Consider the following 20,497-nt stretch of genomic DNA (forward strand, 5'->3'; position numbering starts at 1 on the left):
TTGGATATTCCTCTGTGGTTGGACGCACAAGATCAATGGTCTGGTTCAATGAACCATGGGCCCCACTTATATTAAATGGGCGCATTAACACGAAGAATCCAAAGATCCTTTGAAAGTATATTTACTGAGAATTGTGTGGCCTGAAGAATGAATGGTTCGGATCATTATAACGTGAAAAGGGTGTGACAGTAGCACGTTTACTCAGAATATTACTTCTGGTCTAATCAACTTTTATTATTATTAAAACACCTTCGATGACGTGTTTAGATCACAGCCGTAACTGATATGGGACACTGATGCCGATTTTCAGTTCTCTTTCACTAGTGGAGAGTTTAAAATTTTGATTTGTACTTCCAAATGTATATGATGTGAGTGCCCCCACCGTAATGTGTGCATGAAATCCACTCTGACTATCATATGCATCAGCACACATTACGCCCAAGGCCCAAAATTCAGCCACATCCATTGTTCAAGTGGACCACACGAGTGGAAACAGTATGCAGAGATGCCAAACCTACAAACTATTTCCCTTGGTGTGGCCCACACTAATCAAGGATAGGCCTAAACATGGTGGCCTCTGGCATAAAATTCCACAAGGCAGCCAATGGTTGGAGTTGATTTCACATAATAATTACGGTGGGCCCTGGAAAAAAAATAAAGGGTGGGCATCTCTCTCCCAATTGTTTCCTTTAGCGAGGCCCACCTGAATAAACGGATCATCCTGATTTTTGGGCCGACAAAACTGATGGTTGGAGTGGATTGTACATGGATGGCCCTAAAAAAAATAAAATCAAAGGCAGGCAGTTAATGTGAAGTATCTTATGAAAAGTGACCAAAAAAAAAAAAAAAAACATTTTGTTTGTGGTTATTTTTCATAAGAAGTTTCACTTTAACGGCTTGGATAGCCGTTTTGGGCCCATTCTGGTAGGCCCCACAAAGTTGGACTGGATATTCAGTTGAAACATCTGAGCCATAGCTATGACTATGGAGAAAATGTATCTTAGTACATCCTAAAGTGGACATGGTGATTAAAGAGCAGGGCTTTCTTGAAACTTTCATAACCCTTTAATTCGTCGGAGTTCTTGAACAACTTCCTTCATTGTAGGCCTCTCCTCCCAGCTTCCCGAAAGGCATCTCCTAACAAGCTGTGCAAATGCCATCAGTTGATCTTTCTTCACTTCTTGAAGAAGACTTGCCTCAGCAAAGCCAACAAGCTTCTCTTCTGTGCATTCAGCAAACTCAGAAGCCGACTCCCAAAGCTCTCTATCCTTCTTTCCGGTTAAAATCTCAAACACAACTACCCCGTAGCTGTAAACATCACTTTTTTCTGATACTAGCCCCTTCGCCATATAACACGGATCAGCATACCCATAGGTCCCGAGAACCAGGCATTCTGTCTCTGTTTCACCCAAGGGCATAGGCAGTGACACATCAAAACCAATGATTTTGACATTACAATGTTCGTCCAACAAAATTTTTCTTGATTTTATATCCCTATGAATGATTGGTGTCGCCATGTCTATATGCAAATAGGTAAGTCCATACGCCACTCCTGTCGCAATCTTTAAACAATTTTCCCATGAAATATAGCCTGAAGTTCCAGGTTTGTGGATACGGTCATAAAGAGTCTCGTGGGAGAAGAATTCATACACTAGTGTTGGAATTTCGATCTCGAGGCAACATCCGAGTATCTTCAATATGTTCACATGGTTAATTCGGGATAGTACTGCTACTTCATAGGCTCTGGAGGCGGAAATGAAATTGGACTGTTGTGACTTGGAGACGATAACAGCTCGACCATCGATGGTTCCCTTGTACATTTTGTACAATCTTTCTTCACAAAAAAATAGGTCGTCTGCATAATTGTTAGTTGCCTTCTCAAGCTCTTGCGCGGAAAAGATGCGGATTGGGCTACTTTTCCCTTCGGAATAAGTAATTAACTCTTCTAATAACTCAGCTCCGTTATTTAAGAAGACCTCATCGTTCCTTTTTGGTCTCAAGCCAAAACCAAACCAACTGTTGTAGCCTGTGAGAATGACCACAAAATTCACTTTTCAAAGATTAAATCTTTTTTCATTGTTAGAGTATAGTATATCTATGTACAACTCTATATAATATAGATATGTGGATGGATACATGTATATCTATTAAGATTTCGTACAGATCTCCCACCCCTTCTATATATATTCTATTTATTCTAAGTGGAATAATTTCTATATATTCTATATTCATTCTGAGTGAAATAATGACACAACAGTTTTGTAAATTAGAGTTCCTAAAATTTAACATGATATCAGAGCTATGATTTGGCCCTAATCCTAATCATCCAATTCCCTTCCAACCTCCCTCACATTCATCACTATTTGTATCTATACTCTAACATTAATAAAACTTAAAAAGAGAAAAGTATACAAAGAAGATCAACTATTAGTTGGGAGAACTTACATCTGAGTGCCATGTTACTTCGGTGACTTCGAAGTGTACACCAATTGCCCTTCCTTTTTTATTCTAAAAATCTCCAAAAATTATAAAAAATGAGAATGAGTAGAAGCAGCATACAATGGGAAAGAGATTCAAAGGCGTTATATGACTTTTGGTGCCTTGGATTGCATTTTTTGGGAAACAAATAGGGTTGTGTTTGGATCATGGTTAGTAAAACTCCATTTTAAACTCCATATTTTTTTTTAAAAATACACATGTAATTGATAAAATGCTCAAAACTCCGCATATCTTAAGATCGTAAAAAATTATTTTGTGGGCAAACTGAATTAAACACGTTTCTTTCGATCCAACTCACGAATGCCCAAATAGTCTCGGAATATAATGATTCTAGTCAGGAATGAAAGAGCACTAAAGTACCATTCAGATTACCAAAAATCGACCCAAACCGACATCAAATGATGGATTTATAGGCGTCTCCGTTGGAACGCGCAATTTGGAAAGATTAACAATTCATATTGAAAAATGACGATCGAAGAGTTCCAACATGCTTTTGGGATATCTAACGGTCTCTGAATTAGGCAATTTTTGTCCCATTTGGAAGCTTGATAAGTTACCATTCCAATGACCTGAAATAATCTTAATTCGACCTCTAAAGAGAGAATTATGAGGGTTACTATTGGACAAGGAGATGAAGGAAATATTTAGGACCGACGATTGCGATCCCACTTACGGATGCCCAAATGGTCTCGAAATACATGTATATAGCTATTTTTCATTTCGTTGTTAATCTAAATTATATTCAACTTGAGCTTTTCATTTACAGAATTTTTGGCGTTTTTATTTTTTTTACCACATTTTTTAATGATCGAGATCAAATTAAACAAGAACAATTTTTTTTATTTTTTTTTACGAAATGCCAGTTTGTTAGCTATGGTTCGGGTGCACAAATGAATTTAAAAACCAACACTTTGTACTGAGGAAGTAGCCTCAAGAATTTGAACTTATTGTGATTGGAATTTGAAGCAGACTTCCTCAGTACCAATTCTAAGGAAAATACAAACTTTTCCCCTTTGATTAAATGGGTGTGTTTGGTTGCATTAAATATCATGAAATTTCATGATTAATCAGTCTAATACCATGATATTTTGTGCAACCTAACACAAACTATTATTAGACCGGTAACTACAATTTAATTTAATAGTGCTACATCCAAAATGATGTAGAGCGGGTCGCGGACACTTTCATGTCCAAGATGGATCAAAGAAGGCTCGATCAGAGGTAGAAATCATCAAAACCGTTAGAACCATAAAACAAGTATATCTCGCAAACCGGAATGAGTTACTCGACGAACAATAAATGATTTTGGGGTAGGACGAGCTACTTTAGCCAACCAACCCGGCTATGCCGGGTTGCCCATGCGGAATTTGCGAGATTCCATCCTATCGACGGTCAAATTCCATGTTTAGTTACGTTTTTACTATAAATAATAAGTTTTAGTTTGATTATAACTCTTCATCTGGTGGGCTTTAGGAGTTGTGTCCAACATGAAAAGCGTTTAGAATAATTAGGAGAATAACGTGGTTAAGCTATATACAAAACTTACTATAAGAAGTAAATTTACTATTTATAATAAGTTGCGAATTCTAGGAGTTTTAGTTGCAGTTTGCTTCTGATTTCTCTCCCATTGCTTGGTATCCCTATTTAAAGGGCTGTGAACTCGTTTATTTCATTAATCATCAATCAATTTTGAAATTTATAGAATTTATTTTCTATTTTGCTTTCTTTTTTTCTCATGGATTCAAGAAGGTGAGGAGTCCAGATAAGCTCCGTGGATTTGGAGTAGTCATCCTTAAGGAAGACGGTGATCGACCTCATGTCCTCCCCTGTGTCACAAAAGCGTTCAAAGTAATGGTTTCTTGATCTCCAAGTCAAAGGTTCGAGGAATTGGTGCCATCATAAATAAAAATTTAAAAAGAAAAAAAAAAAAGGTGCTCAAAATGGGAAATTGTAGAATCTCAAAAGCCAAGAAGAGCATAAATTTATTTCACTTACAGAAATTGCAGATCAGGGAATCCCTGTTAAATGAACTAAGACTTCAGAGAGAGAGAGAGAGAGAGAGGTATTTGTTTCTACTTTTACAAACAGAGAATATAGAAAAGTTCTCTGTTTATCAAAGTAGAACAGTACAGTAGTCTGAGAGACAACCACAAAATATACACCATACCAGCAGATCCAGACTGAAGAATATTTATCCTTTCGTTGGGAGATTTTTGGTGCATGGTCCATACAATGGGGCCCACGATATCAATTGTTTAGATCAGAGAATAAAATTCCCAAGTCATTGCTAACATATCCAAACCATTTGTAACCGTTTGATGTTTTGGGCCTCAAACCAAACAATGTGGATGCACAAAATGAGCCTCATGCCACTGCTGTCATGAATCTAGAGCTGTAAACGGGTACCAAAATCCATGGATTTTTTAAATGACTTTCTTTTTATTGGAAATATTATGGAAAATAACGAAAATAATGACACGTTTGTTTTTTGGTCTTTTATATTTATCGATTTGTACCTCTTCTGACGTTCATTTATTTCGTTATTTTCAATGAATTTCTGACTTTCTATATTTGACATAATCCCTATCGTGTATTGTGCAGATGATTCTCTCCATCTCGAATTGAGTGAGGCTATACCTGAAGCATCTGACCCAATTCACATGATTTTGATCTGTACCGTTCTTGGGCCTTATTAATAGTTGTGACACGATTTCAGACCCGATTGATACCATAATAGACAAATTCAGTTAGGATTTGGGAACATGCCCAAAAATCGCACAAACTCTACTTTTTCTACAGCTCAGAATGGTTAGGCTTTCAGTTGGATGTTAGGTTGGGTGTGCCTTAGCCCCATACTTAATGTTAATCAATAAAAATAATTTATAATTTCAGTTCAATTTCGTGGTTGTTTGATTTCTTCTTTTTTTTTAAAAAAAAAAAAAAACCTTTTTTTTGTTGATAGTGCGTTTGGTTGCAAAGAATATCATGAAATTTTACAGCAAATTAGACTGTTTATTCATGAAATTTCATGATATTTCGGAGCAACCAAATGTGCCCTCAATGTTGGTTAATGGGATGGTTTTATTTTTAATTTTCTTTGAATGGAAAAATCATGACAGTTTTCTATCAATTTTCTATCAATCATGACACGAGTGGAAACAGTACGCAGAGATGCCAAACCTACAAACTATTTCCCTTGGTGTGGCCCACACTAATCAAGGATAGGCCTAAACATGGTGGCCCCTGGCATAAAATTCCACAAGGCAGCCAATGGTTGGAGTTGATTTCACATACTCATCATGGTGGGCCCTGTAAAAAAAATAAAGTGTAGTCATCTCTCTCCCAATTGTTTCCTTTAGTGAGGCCCACCTGAATAACGGATCAGTCTGATTTTTGGGCCCTAGGTCTGACAATGGATGACGCAACTGATGGTTGGAGTGGATTGTACATACACATCAAGGTGGGCCTAAAAAAAAGGCAGGCAGTTAAGGAGAAGGATCTTATGAAAAATGACAAAAAAAAAACATTTTGTTTCTGGTTATTTTTCATAAGAACTTTCACTTTAATGGCCTGGATAGCCGTTTTGGGCCCATTCTGGTAGGCCCCACAAAGTTGGACCCCTTTTTTATTCGATTGGATATTCACTTGAAACAGCTGGGCCAAAGCTATGACGACGATAACGTTGATAACATGAAAGCGGAGAAAATGAATCTTTAGTACATCCCAAAGTGGCTTATGGTGATCAAAGAGCAGGGCTTTCTTGAAACTTTCATAACCCTTTAATTCGTCGGAGTTCTTGAACAACTTCCTTCATTGTAGGCCTCTCATCCCATCTTTCCGAAAGGCATCTCCTAACAAGCTGTGCAAATGCCATCAGTTGATCTTTCTTCACTTCTTTAAGAAGACTTGCCTCAACAAAGCTAACAAGCTTCTCTTCAGCAAACTTAGAAACCAACTCCGATTCCTCAATCTCTATAACATTCTTTCCGGTTAACATCTCAAACACTACTGCCCCGTAGCTATAAACATCGCTTTTTTCTGATACTAGCCCCGTCTCAATATAACATGGATCCGAATACCCAAAGGTCCCCATAACAACGCATTCTATCTCTGTTTCACCCAAGGGCATAGGCAGTGATATATCAAAACCAATGATTTTGACATTACAATGTTCGTCCAACAAAATTTGACTGGATTTTATATTCCTATGAATGATTGGTGTCGCCATGTCTATGTGCAAATAGGTAAGTCCATACGCCACTCCTGTTGCAATCTTTAAGCAATTTTCCCATGAAATATAGCATGAACTTCCAGCTTTGTGGATACGGTCATAAAGAGTCTCTTGGGAGAAGAAATCATACACTAGTGTTGGAATTTCGATCTCGAGGCAACATCCGAGTATCTTCACTATGTTCACATGGTTGATTCGGGATAGCACAGCAACTTCATAGGCTCTGGAGGAGGAAATTAAATTGGACTGTTTTGACTTAGAAACAATAATAGCTCGACCATTGATGGTTCCCTTGTACATTTTGTACCATAAATCTTCATGAAAAAATAGGTCGTCTGCATAATTGTTAGTTGCCTTCTCAAGCTCTTGCACGGAAAAGATGCGGATTGGGCTGCTTTTACCTTCAGAAGAAGTAATTAACTCTTCTAATAACTCAGCTCCATTGTTTAAGAAGAACTCATCGTTCCTTTTTGGTCTCAAGCCAAAACCAAACCGACTGTTGTAGCCTGTGAGAATGACCACAAAATTCACTTTTCAAAGATTAAATCTTTTTTCATTGTTAGAGTATAGTATATCTATGTACAACTGTATATAATATAGATATGCATGTGGATGGATACATGTATATCTATTAAGATTTTTTTACAGATCTCCCATCTCTTTTATACATTCTACTTATTTTAAGTGAAATAATGACACAACAGTTCTGTAAAATGTAGTTCTTAAAATTTAATATGGTATCAGAGTTATGATTTAACCCTAATCCTAGTCATCCATCTCCCTTCCCTTCCAATCTCCAACACATTCATCATTATTTGTATCTATAGTCTAACATTAATAAAATTTAAAAAGAGAAAAGGTACAAAAAGTAGATCAACTATTAGTTGGGATAACTTACATCGTCTGAGTGCCATGTTACTTAGAAGTGTACACAAATTTCCCTTCCTTTTTTCTGCTAAAAATCTTCAAAAAGTAAAAAAAAATTATATAAAAATGAGAATGAGTTGAAGCAGCATACAATGGGAAAGAGATTCAAAGGTTGTTGTTATATGACTTGTGGTGCCTTGGATTGCATTTTTAGAGAAACAAATAGGGTTGTGTTTGGATCATGGTTAGTAAAACTCCATTTTAAACTCCATATTTTTTTATTTCAATACACATGTAATTGATAAAATGTTCAAAACTCTGTATATCTTAAGATAGGAAAATTTTATTTTGTGGGCAAACTGAATTAAACACGTTTCTTTTCAATAAAAAACTTTTATTAAAAAAAACCTTTTTGAGGCAATTTAAATATTTTAATTAAAGTTTTTTTTAATGTTATTCATCTATGCTATCTACACACATATATGCATGTATATAGCCATTTTTTTCATTTCATTTTTAATCTAAATTATATTCAACCTGAACTTTTCATTTACCGAATTTTTGGCATTTTTATTTTTTTTTAACCACATTTTTTAATGATCGAGACTGAATTAAACACGAACAATTTATTATATATATATATATATTGCCAAATGCCATTTTGCTATCTATTGTTTGGGTGCACAAGTGAATTAAAAAATCAACACTTTGTAATGAGGAAGTAGCCTCAAGAATTTAAACTTATTGTGATTGGAATTTGAAGCTGACTTCCTCAGTGCCAATTCTAAGGAAAATACAAACTTCTTCCCTTTAATTAAATGGGTGTGTTTGGTTGCATTAAATATCATGAAATTTCATGATTAATCAGTCTCATTCCATGAAATTTTGTGCAACCTAACACAGACTATTATTAGACTGGTAATTGCAGTTTAATTTGACAGTGCTACATCCAAAAGCGTTCAAAGTAATGGTTTCTTGATCTCCAAGTCGAGGGTTCGAGGAATTGGTACCATCATAAAAAAAGAAAAAAAGAAAAAAACAGAAAAAAATGTGCTCAAAATGGGAAATTGTAGCATCTCAAAAGCCAAGAAGAACATAAATTTATTTCACATACAGAAATTGCGGATCAGGGAATCCCTGTTAAAAGAACTAAGACTTCAGAGAGAGAGAGAGAGAGAGAGAGAGAGAGAGGTGGTATTTGTTTCTACTTTTACAAACAGAGTATAGAAAAGTTCTCTGTTTATAAAAGCAGAACAATACAGTAGTCTGAGAGACAACCACAAAATATACACCATACCAACAGATCCAGACTGCAGAATATATATCCTTTCATTGGGAGATTTTTGGTACATGGGCTATACAATGGGGCCCATGATATCAGTTGTTTAGATCAGAGAACAAAATTCTCTGAGTCATTGCTAACTTATCGAAACCATTTGGAACCGTTTGATGTTGTGGGCCTCACAACCACAAAATATACACCACACCAACAGATCCAGACTGCAGAATATTTATCCTTTCATTGGGGGATTTTTGGTGCATGGGCCATACAATGGGGCCCATGATATCAATTGTTTAGATAAGAGAACAAAATTCTCGAGTCATTGCTAACTTATCCAAATCATTTGGAACCGTCTAATGTTGTGGGCCTCACAACTACAAAATATACACCACACCAACAGATCCAGACTGTAAAATATTTGTCCTTTCATTGGGAGATTTTTGGTGCATGGGCCATACAATGGGGCCCATGATATCAATTGTTTAGATCAAAGAACAAAATTCTCCGAATCATTGCTAACCTCTTTTTTTTTTTTTTTTTACACGCACACGCACCCCACACACACACACACTAGTGGAATTTCACCACCTATGGATACTCGAACCCTTGATCGGGTGTTGAAACTCCTAAGAGTCATTGCTAACTTATCCAAACCATTTGGAACCGTTTGATGTTCTGGGCCTCACAACTACAAAATATATACTACACCAACAGATCCAGACTGTAGAATATTTATCCTTTCATTGGGAGATTTTTGGTGCATGGGTGACGCAGGGATGAACGTGATGAGGATAACTACTCCGAATCCACGGAGCTTCTCGACTCCTCACAGAGACTTCTCGAATCCACGAGGAAAGAAAGCAGAAAATAGAAATAAATTCTAATAAATTCAAAATTGATTAATTGATGAATAAAAACGAGTTCACAACCCTTTAAATAGGGGTCCCAAGCAATGGGAAAGAAATTAGAATCAAACTATAACTCAAACTCTTAGAATCCGCGACTTACTATAAATAGTAAACTAACTATTTATAGACGGTCGTGATGTCTACTAGTGTGCAAGGTTTTCGGCTAAAAATAGTAAGTGTCCTATTTGGCTTCACCAAACCGTTCTCCTAATTATTCTAAGCTCTTTTCACGTTGGGCGCAACTCCTAAAGCCCGACGGATGAAGAGTTATAATCAAACTAAAACTTACTATTTATAGTAAAAACGGAATCAAAACAGGGAAAAGACCGTCGATCCAGGGGTTTCTTGCAATTCCGGGCTGCGCAACCCGACGTAGCGGGGTTGGTTGGCTTCAGTAGCTCGTTCTACCCCAAAATCATATATTTTACGTCAGATAACTCATTCCGGATTGCAAGATACGCCCGATTTAAGGTTCGATGGTCTGGATCACTTCTGTCGTCGACCGGGCCTTTTTTAATCCATCTTGGCCATGTAACTGTCCGCGACCCACTCTACATCAGTCTCCTCCACTTCAAAAGAACTCGTCCTCGAGTTCTCGTCATGCTCTGGTTCATGATACTCGGTTAGGTCCGTGACATTGAAAGTCTGTGAGATTGCCATGTCATCTGGAATATCAACAATATAAGCGTTATCATTGATCTTTCGGATGATTAGGACCGGTCTAATCTTCTTATTTTTCAACTTGTTGTATGTCTCGGTCGGAAATCTCTCTTTGCGCAGATGAACCATAACGCGGTCGCCCACCTCGAACACTTTTTGTCGCCGATGCTTGTCCGCTTGTTACTTGTACTTCTCGTTCGAGGCATGTAGCTTTGTCTGCACTTCTGCATGGATGCCCATGATCTTGTCTGCCATATGTTCTGCTGCAATGCTCGTGCCTCGGTGCTTGGGTAGAGGGACCAAGTCAAGTGTGTGGCGAGGCACTCGTCCGTATATAATCTGGAATGGTGATCTCCCTGTCAAGCGGTTCACCATGTTGTTGAATGCAAACTCTGCTTGGGACAAGGGCAAATCCCACTGCTTCGATTTTTCTCCTGAAATACAGCGAAGGAGGTTTCCCATTGTGCGATTCACAACTTCGGTCTACCCATCAGTCTGTGGGTGGTAAGCACTGCTGAATTGAAGTAGTGTATCGAATCGATTCCATAAAGTCCGCCAAAAGTGGTTAATGAACTTCGTGTCACGATCGGAAGTAATGGTCTTGGGGACCCCGTGTAGCCGAACGACCTCCCTAAAAAATAAATTTGCCACGTGTGTTGCATCGAGGGCCTTCTTGCATGGGATAAAGTGCACCATCTTTGAGAAACGATCTACCACCACGAACACCGAATCCATGCCGCGTTATGTTCGTGGGAGATCAAGCACGAAGTCCATTGATAAATCCTCCCAAGGGCCGTTAGGCACAGGTAACGGGGTGTAGAGGCCTGTATTCTGAGATTGCCCCTTGGAGGTCTGACAAACATGACAACATTGTACGCCTTTTTCCACATCGCGTACTAACTGCGGCCAGTAATACCGCTCTTCCACAAGAGCTCACGTCTTGTCTCGCCCCAGGTGTCCACCAAGGCCACCTCCATATAGCTCCTGAATTATCTGCTCCCTCAGAAAACTTTGGGAGATGCACAATCGATTCCTTTTGAAGAGAAAATCGTCCTGTATATGATCACTAGGGTGACCTTCTTGACACTTCATCCAAGAATCTTTGAAGTCCTCATCCTCGGCATATAGCTCCTTCAGACAGTCGAAGACGACTACCTCGTTGCTCATTGTAACTAGTAGTGATGCACGACGGCTAAGTGCATCAGCCACCTTGTTCTGCTGTCCTGACTTATGCTTCAGAACGAACGTGAATTCCTGTAAGAACGCAACCCATCTAGCATGCACACGATTCACGTTAGTCTGACTATTAATAAACTTTAATGCTTGATGGTCAGTGTACAAAACAAACTCTCTTTGAATCAGATAATGCCACCAATGTCGTAGCGCTTGAACAACTGCGTACAACTCAAGCTCATAAGTCGACCACTTCTTTCGGGCTTCGCTGAGCTTCTCGCTGTAGAAGGCTACCGGCCTGCCTTCCTGTGATAATACTCCTCCAATTCCGACGTATAAAGCGTCACACTCAACCTCAAACAATTTGTCGAAATTAGGAAGCACTAAGACCGGTGTTGTAGACAAACGATGCTTGATCTCATGAAAGCTCTTATCAGCTTTATCGGTCCACTGGAACGGTTCTTTTTTCATGCAATCTGTTATAGGCGCGACTATGGTGCTAAAATCTCGCACAAATCGATGATAGAAAGTCACCAACCCATGAAAACTCCTCACCTCAGGAATGTTTATCGGGATCGGCCATTCCCTAATTGTTCGCACCTTTTCATCGTCCACACGAATGCTTGTGGACGTTACAACAAATCCTATAAACAATAGGCTGTCAGTTAAAAAACTACACTTCTTCAAGTTGAGGTACAACTTGTTAAGTTGTAAGACCTGTAGCACCTGCCTGAGATGTTTCCTGTGCTCCGCCTCATCCTGGCTATATATCAATATGTCATCAAAATATACTACCACAAATCGGCTAGTGAAAGGTTTTAGAACTTGATTCATTAAACGTATAAAAGTACATGGTGCGTTCGATAGGCCGAAGGGCATGACCAACCACTCATATAACCCTTCCTTGGTCTTGAATGCCGTTTTCCACTCATCACCGGGTCGAATACGAATTTGATGGTACCTGCTTCTTAGATCTAGTTTAAAGAACACCTTGGCCCCTTCTAACATATCGAGCATGTCGTCCAACTGTGGTATTGGGAACCGATATTTGATTGTAATTTTGTTGATTGCTCGGTTGTCAACACACATGCGCCAGCTTTTATCTTTTTTTGACGTTAATAATGCTGGTATAACACATGGGCTCATGCTCTCTCTCAAGAGACCCTTACGGATCAATTCCTCCACTTGCCCCTGAAGTATCTCATACTCCTTCGGACTCATCCGATAAAGAGAACGATTGGGCAGGCTAGCCCCAGGGACGAGGTCTATGTGATGTTGGATGTCCCTCATGGGGGGCAATCCATCAGGTAAATTCTCAGGCCAGACTTCTTTGAATTCGTTTAGCAACAGTCTTAAACTTGGAGGAATGTTTGAGGGTTCCTCTTCCTCGCCCTTCACTACTACGGCGTATACCTCCCCAGTTTCTTTAGATTCCTCCATGAAATCCTGAATGGTTAAGAGGGAACTCCCCTCCACTTTAGAGGCTTCAGGGTGGTTCTCTGGTGCTGTAGGGGCAAGGATTATTTTTCGACTATCCTTGACGAATACGTAGACATTATCTCGTCCCCGATGGGTCGCATCACGGTCCGACTGCCAGGGTCGACCGAGTAACATATGACAAGCTTCCATATCGACCACATCACAAAGTATTTGATCCTTATAATTTTTGCCAATTGAAAACAAGATAGTGCATTGCTCAGTTACCTTGGTCTCATTCACCTTTTTTATCCAGCCAATTGAGTATGGGGAAGGATGTTTCATCGTTGGTAGCCACAACTTATCCACCATTACTCTCAAGACAATGTTTTCGCTACTACCACTATCTATGATCACATCACAGACCTTTCCGTTGACGGTGCACCGAGTACGAAATATATTATGTCGCTGTGGATGTAATTCTTTTCGTGGGGCATACAGTAATCGCCTCACAACTAGAAATTCGCCACGATCCTCGCCCGTCATTTCATCGCCACCTGCTATTTCTTCAGTGGTTTGTTCATGTTCATCAAAGCGATGGTCTTCTTCTGCGGCCTCATCTTCAGTGTCCCCTTCGTTTATAGTCAAGTGCGCTACGGGACGTTGAGGACAAGTGTTTGATAAGTGGCCTGGTTGGCCACAGCGGTAACAATTGTTCGACCTTGGCCGAGTATAAGGATTTGGAATCCTACTCGGACCTGCTGTTGTGGGTGCTTGAGGTCTGGATGAGTCGCTCCCGTATCACGGTTTGCGGTTGTAGGAAGTTGAGGTTCTGGATCTTTTCCTCGTGGCAACACTGGATCCTGCGTGGGACCCGTCATAGGAGTCGATTTGAAGGATATGGACGAGCGGAGCTCTTGCAAGTTGTTTTGCCCTACCTGCCAATTGAATCGCTTCATCCACGGTCCCGATCGGGTGTATCTGAATTAATCCTGAATTGTCGGCCGCAACCCACCTATAAATCGTGCCACCTTCTCTGACTCTGACAGATCATTTCGTGTAGCCAACCGTTGAAATTCTTGATGTAATCTGTGTGATTCGATTTCCTTATGCGTAATTTTGATATTCTTTGGAATAATATCTGCTCATAATCACTGGGGAGAAATCGTGATCGAAGAAGACGTCTCATCCGTGGCCATGATGAGATGGGCGCCTTGTTCTGGCGGGCTCGTGAGAGTTGTAATTGTTCCCACCATACAGAAGCACCAGATTTTAATTTAAACGCTACCAATTTTACCCTTTTATGATCTGACACGTCCATGTAATCAAAATATCTCTCTACTTCAGCTAGCCAATCGAGAAAATCTTCTATACGTAATAAACCGTTAAAACTAGGAAGTTCAGCCTTACCTCGATAGTCTCTTTCAACACGATCTAGATGATTACCTCCATGGATTGGTCGTCGAGCAAAATCCTCATTAAAGTCCTCGTCGCTAGAACTTGAATCATCTGGTGTAGCCCTACGGTTTGCCACTGGTAGTGCTCTACGAAAATCGGGGTTGTGTCGTACAGCAACCATGGGTGGTGGAGCACCGCCTAGGGCTCGGGGCGGAACTAGCGCATCTGCAAGACGGTCGAGAGTTGCCTGCAGTCCTTGCATAGTCAACTGACTCTCCCGGTAGAAAACTTCTATTCTTTCCGAAAGATAACGAATCCCTGGATCACCGTCCACAGGATTTTGATTCATACCTTCGTTGTTTGCCATCGGCCCGAGGGGAATCCTCGCTCTGATACCAATTGATGCAGGGATGAACGTGATGAGGATAACTACTCCGAATCCACGGAGCTTCTCTGGACTCCTCACAGAGACTTCTCGAATCCACGAGGAAAGAAAGCAGAAAATAGAAATAAGTTCTAATAAATTCGAAATTGATTAATTGATGAATAAAAATGAGTTCACAACCCTTTAAATAGGGGTACCAAGCAATGGGAAAGAAATTAGAATCAAACTACAACTCAAACTCTTAGAATCCGCGACTTACTATAAATAGTAAACTTACTATTTATAGACGGTCGTGATGTCTACTAGTGCGTAAGGTTTTCGGCCAAAAATAGTAAGTGTCCTATTTGGCTTCACCAAACCGTTCTCCTAATTATTCTAAGCTCTTTTCACGTTGGGCGCAACTCCTAAAGCCCGACGGATGAAGAGTTATAATCAAACTAAAACTTACTATTTATAGTAAAAACTGAATTAAAACAGGGAAACGACCATCGATCCAGGGGTTTTTCACAATTTCGGGCTGCGTAACCCGGCGTAGTGGGGTTGGTTGGCTTCAGTAGCTCGTTTTACCCCAAAATCATATATTTTACGTCAGATAACTCATTCCGGATTGCAAGATACGCCCGATTTAAGGTTCGATGGTCTGGATCACTTCTGTCGTCGACCGAGCCTTTTCTGATCCATCTTGGCCATGTAACTGTCCGCGACCCGCTCTACATCAATGGGCCATACAATGGGGCCCATGATATCAATTGTTTAAATAAGAGAACAAAATTCTTGAATCATTGCTAACTTATCCAAACCATTTGTAACCGTTCGAGTGCCCTGCTAGACCAGTCGAGTGGCCCATTCGACTAGTCGTGGACTGGCTCGACTCAAAGTCTAGCGAGTATCGATTTTTTGGTTCCGCGGTACTTGACAGGTCAAGGCCCATGCTTGACTCAAAGTCTAGCGAGTATCGGTTTTTTGGTTCCGCGGTACTCGACCGGTCGAGCCCAGCCTGCTCGACCAATCGAGGTTACACAGATTCATTTCCGGATTTGATGCAGACTGCCGATTTTTGAGTCGGTTTTCGCAGTGGTGTGAAAGGAAAGTTTCCTAAACTATAAATAGTGGTCCTTAAGGCTTTTCTAGGTATAATGAAAGTTATTCTAAGGTGTGGGCAAAGGGTTTTCTCTGTACTTCCAAGGGAGAGGTTAGTATATTGTCTTGTAATATTCGTTTTTCTTCATAGTGAAAGTTTACATCCATGGTTTTTTTAACCCTTATTTGGGATTTTTCCACGTATATCTTGTCTTGTGGTTTGTTTGGAATGCTTTGATTCTTCTTCTAGTTTTTATTTCTTCCTGTTTATCGTTTGCGGGTGAGACCGGAGATTGGATCTCGGTTCACTGCGTTGTTGGCGTGCTGTACAACACAAAGTATATAACCCAATTCACACGATCTTGATCCGTACAGTTCTTGGGCCTTATTAATAGTTGTCACACAATTTCAGACCCGATTGATACCATAATAGAATTTTTCAGTTAGGATTTGGGAACATGCCCAAAAATCGCACAACTCTACTTTTTGTATGGCTCAGAATGGTTAGGCTTTTAGTTGGATGTTAGGTTGGGTGTGCCTTAGCCCCATACTTAATGTTAATCAATAAAAATAATTTATAATTTCAGTTCAATTTCGTGGGTGTTTGATTTCTTCTTTTTTTAAAAAAATAAAAAATAAAAATAAATTGGTTGTTAGTGTTTGGTTGCAAAGAATATCATGAAAATTTACACCAAATTAGACTATTTATTCATGAAATTTCTTGATATTTCGGAGCAACGGAATGTGCCCTCAATGTTGGTTAATGGGCTGGTTTTATTTTTAATTTTCTTTGAATGGAAAAAACATGACAGTTTTCTATTAATTTTGAGGTTTTTTGGACTGACTAATGATTTTGATTGGAAATGTTCTTTTTTTTTTTTGGTCATAATTGGTCGCTTGTTTCTTCCTTCGTTGACTATGTAAATTGGTTGAGCTGGGGAAGGTCTAAGGAGAGGAGGTGTTGGGCTTATAAGCTTTGGCTGCAATTCAAGAGGTAATGGGTTGTCCGTTTTGATATTTAGAAGATACCTAGATTAATATCTTATTTCTTCATTACTATGAAATCAAATTTGTCTAGTGTTTTTCCCCCCAGATTTTAATGATATTTTGTGGTTTGTAAAGGTTGATTGATTGCACTTCCATTTCCCATTTGCTTTTGTCTTGACGTGCTAAGTTGTAGATTGTAAGTATTGCAGAACCCCATCATTTGTAGACATCCCTTTGTTCACTCCCTAAGTATAGGGTTGTGATGTAGTAATAAACTCGGTGAGACCGAGGTTGAATCCCAAGGGACTGAAACTTGTACGTAATATGAAACTAACTAGAACTAGAACTAGACTAAGATGTAACCTAAATCAAATAGAATTTAAGGAATAATTGTGGAATAATTATCTAAAACTTAAACAATTCAGGGAAGGGAACTAGGGATTCAGAGGATCCACTTGTAGAGATCAGGGAGATCTTATGCCTGCTTCAAGAACTCAACTGGACTTAGAGTCCCACCTTTATCCAGTTGAAGGGTGTAACTATGAAAATCAAACTGAACTTACTTTGATCTAGTTTTCAAGAGATGAAAGGTATATGAATTAGAATGGATTCCATCACCAAACCATGCCCAGGAGACAAAGCAAACAACAGAATTAAACTAATTACCAACTAATCAACAATGTATGAAGGTTAGGAAGGGTACCATCATCCGACCATGCCCAGGAGACGATGGTGAACAATAGGGCTTCCTGACGTCATAAACATAAAAGGAAAGGAACATACTAAAAACTATTGCAGACCTATTGTAATTTTAGTCACAACAGACCATTAAAAACTAAAAACATTCCCTTAAAATCAAACTAATATCAAATTCAATTCAGTGTAAATAAAAAGCATCAGCTAAAAGTCCCCCATCACGCTACAAGCTTCACCTCTTAGCCCTAGCTAAGAGGTTTAGCCCAACATGATTGGGCTTGATCTCTCAAATAATAAATAAATAAATAAATAAATAAAAGAATTAAAATTCTAAAGAACAAACTCTCTATCTCTGACGTTCTCTGACTTCAAGCACTCCCTCCAAAAATTACCCCCTCTCTCCCTCACTCTCTCACCCTTTATAGGCGCTGAAGACGGTGGATGTATGTAGAGCACCGCCCTGCCTTTTGCAGGCTGTTTGTAATAGGGCCGGACTCTGAATCGCGCAACAACGAGGCTTCCTGCGTAAGGATGATTGGTGGGGCCCACTTTATCTATCATTTGAGAGATCCATGTTGTCCATCAGCTTCTCTTCGAAATTTCGACTGGACATGGTCTGTTTTGATCCTCCGTTGATGCTGCCCAGGGAAGAATTCCTGCTGTAACGGTATTTGAATGGTCCTTTTGTGATCGTTGTAGTGGACATTTATGCGTGTATGGCTGAAAACGGTCAGAATGGTTCTGACAATATTGAGTCCCTCTACATGATGGATGGTTCGGATTGATCTTTTGAACTAAGATGGAGGCCCAACAGCGATCGACGACGCCCCTGCTTGCGAACAGAGTCGGTGTACGTCGACGCTGTGATGGCTGGTGTCCCACTAATTGACGTCAATAAGGAAATCCATCCCGTACATTGGAATATACTCGAAAAACCATTCTGTAAGGGATGTTTTTGAAGTAAAATCGGTGTGATCCACACGATATTCTACTCCACCGTCCATCCTGCGTTCAACGGCTAGGATTTTTCCTTAGATTACATGGTGTCAAAAGATCACCTAGGTGAGGTTAATACCCCTCCTCTGCACACAATGTACGGTCCAGATTGATGATTTGGATGAGGGGTGGGCCCCACTGCACGAAAACGACAGACGTGCGTAAGGACGCTGTTTCCTTTTTTGAATTGGAGAAGAGAGAGTCTGTCAGCATGCACTGACCGACTTTGAGAAATTCAGTGCTCGGGTAGTGCACTTGTTCACCGTACATACGTGATGTACATGAGGTCCTACAGAGATGTTCGTGAGACATCTGCTCCGTTCATTTGATGTGTCACTCCATTTAAGGGGTTGAGAACAAAATTGAAGCATTTTCAGATACCAGGCGGGCCCCAAATCACTGATTTATGGGCTGATCTATCCGTTGGACCACTTCCAGAGGGATCCAATGGCTGAAATTTAATGTATACGGTTAGTTTTTGGTCCTCGAGTCATGTATAAAGTTTCGAGCCGAACAGATGATGGAAACCCAGTGATCTTGCATTCTGGCTGACTTTCAGGCCGCTTGAGCTTCAGTTTCTCGATTTTCGTGGATCCCTAGCGTATAATTCCGTCGATCTTGGTCCCTTAGAGTCCATCCCTTGCCTTTAGTGCCATCAGAGTGTTAAATCCATGCTTTAAGCTTCCTTTTCAGTCCATACTCGTAAATACACTCTGCATCACAAACATGATTAAAGCGGGCCATTAAACGGTATCATGTTCGTAAATCCAAGCAATAACTGGGGTCTAATATGCAATATTTGACCCTCAACACAACCCCCAACTAGTATCTATGGAACAATTTTTTGAATAGGCATATTAGACACCACTCGAAATCCCCTGAGTTAATTGAAGTGATGGCTGAAAACCAACCTCTTCTAGCCCAACCTAGGGTGGATGACATTCAGGATGAGAATGAGGTGTATCAAGCACCCTCGCCACGTACTTTACGAGATTATTTACAACCAGCGGGGGTGAGTACGCCCTCATGCATGATTTTTCCTGAAAATACAGGACATATGGACATCAAGCCAGGGGTTATCCAACTCCTTCCTAAGTTCCATGGGCTTGAATCTGAGGAACCATATCTACATTTGAAAGAGTTTGATGAGATCAGAGCCACTTTATATTTTCAAAATGTGTCTGAGGACACAGTCAGGCTGAGATTCTTTCCTTTTTCCTTAAAAGAGAAGGCTAAGACGTGGTTACATTCACTGCGTCCTAGATCCATTGGCACATGGAATGATATGCAAAGGGAATTTATAAAAAAATTCTTTCCACATCATAAAACGATTACCCTTAGAAAAGTAATCATGAACTTCACCCAAAAGGAGAATGAAACATTTTACCAATGTTGGGAAAGGTTCAAGGATTTGGTCAGTGCATGCCCACAACACGGCTTTGAAACGTGGCGCATTACAAATTTTTTCTATGATGGACTGACATCTTCTATGCGCCAAATGGTCGAGACTGTGTAACGGAGAATTCATTAATAAAAATGTCGACGAGGTATGGGATTACCTCGATAGTCTTGTTGAAAAAACACAATCATGGGATTATTATCCAAAATCGAACACCACGTCTAGGCGAACTCAATTAAAGGAGAAAGGTGGATGGTATCTCTTGAAAGAAGAGGGTGATCTCAAGTATAAAGTGACTACACTTATAAGAAAAGTTGAGGCCATGGAAGGAAAGAAGGATAAAGTTAATGAAAGTGTTTGCGGCATCTATGATTGCAACATTCATACAACTGAAAATTGTCCTACAATACCTGCCTTTCGAGAAGTGTTGAATGAACAATCCAATGCCGTAAATAATTATCAAAGACCTTTCAATGGACCGACCTCTAATATGTACAATCCTGGTTGAAAAAATCATCCA

The 20,497-nt window shown here is 39.7% G+C and overlaps 2 protein-coding genes and 1 non-coding gene across 4 annotated transcripts; all 3 read right to left on the reverse strand.

Moving 5' to 3' along the window:
- Positions 1-840: 840 nt before the first annotated feature.
- On the reverse strand, positions 841-4,565 carry LOC131229737 (wall-associated receptor kinase-like 1). 2 transcript variants are annotated; one of them, XM_058225748.1, is made up of 3 exons: positions 4,495-4,565; positions 2,446-2,516; positions 841-2,026 (listed from the first exon to the last, which is right to left on the reverse strand). In XM_058225748.1, exons 2-3 carry the CDS (start codon positions 2,456-2,458, stop codon positions 1,056-1,058), a joined length of 984 nt encoding a protein of 327 aa, XP_058081731.1. In that variant the 5' UTR covers positions 2,459-2,516; positions 4,495-4,565; the 3' UTR covers positions 841-1,055. The 2 variants fall into 2 exon arrangements, with proteins under 2 accessions (XP_058081731.1, XP_058081732.1); XM_058225749.1 differs by having other exon boundaries at positions 2,446-2,508; positions 4,495-4,544.
- Positions 4,566-6,185: 1,620 nt separating this feature from the next.
- Positions 6,186-7,586, reverse strand: LOC131229738 (wall-associated receptor kinase 5-like). The gene has a single exon (XM_058225750.1). It carries the CDS (start codon positions 7,028-7,030, stop codon positions 6,269-6,271), a length of 762 nt encoding a protein of 253 aa, XP_058081733.1. The 5' UTR covers positions 7,031-7,586; the 3' UTR covers positions 6,186-6,268.
- A 12,325-nt stretch (positions 7,587-19,911) lies between these two features.
- LOC131230032 (small nucleolar RNA R71) lies at positions 19,912-20,018 on the reverse strand. The gene has a single exon (XR_009163760.1). It is a non-coding gene; the product is annotated as a small nucleolar RNA R71 (small nucleolar RNA).
- Positions 20,019-20,497: the final 479 nt, after the last annotated feature.

This window comes from Magnolia sinica, chromosome 16 (genome assembly GCF_029962835.1).
Source record: "Magnolia sinica isolate HGM2019 chromosome 16, MsV1, whole genome shotgun sequence".
Lineage (NCBI taxonomy): Eukaryota > Viridiplantae > Streptophyta > Magnoliopsida > Magnoliales > Magnoliaceae > Magnolia > Magnolia sinica.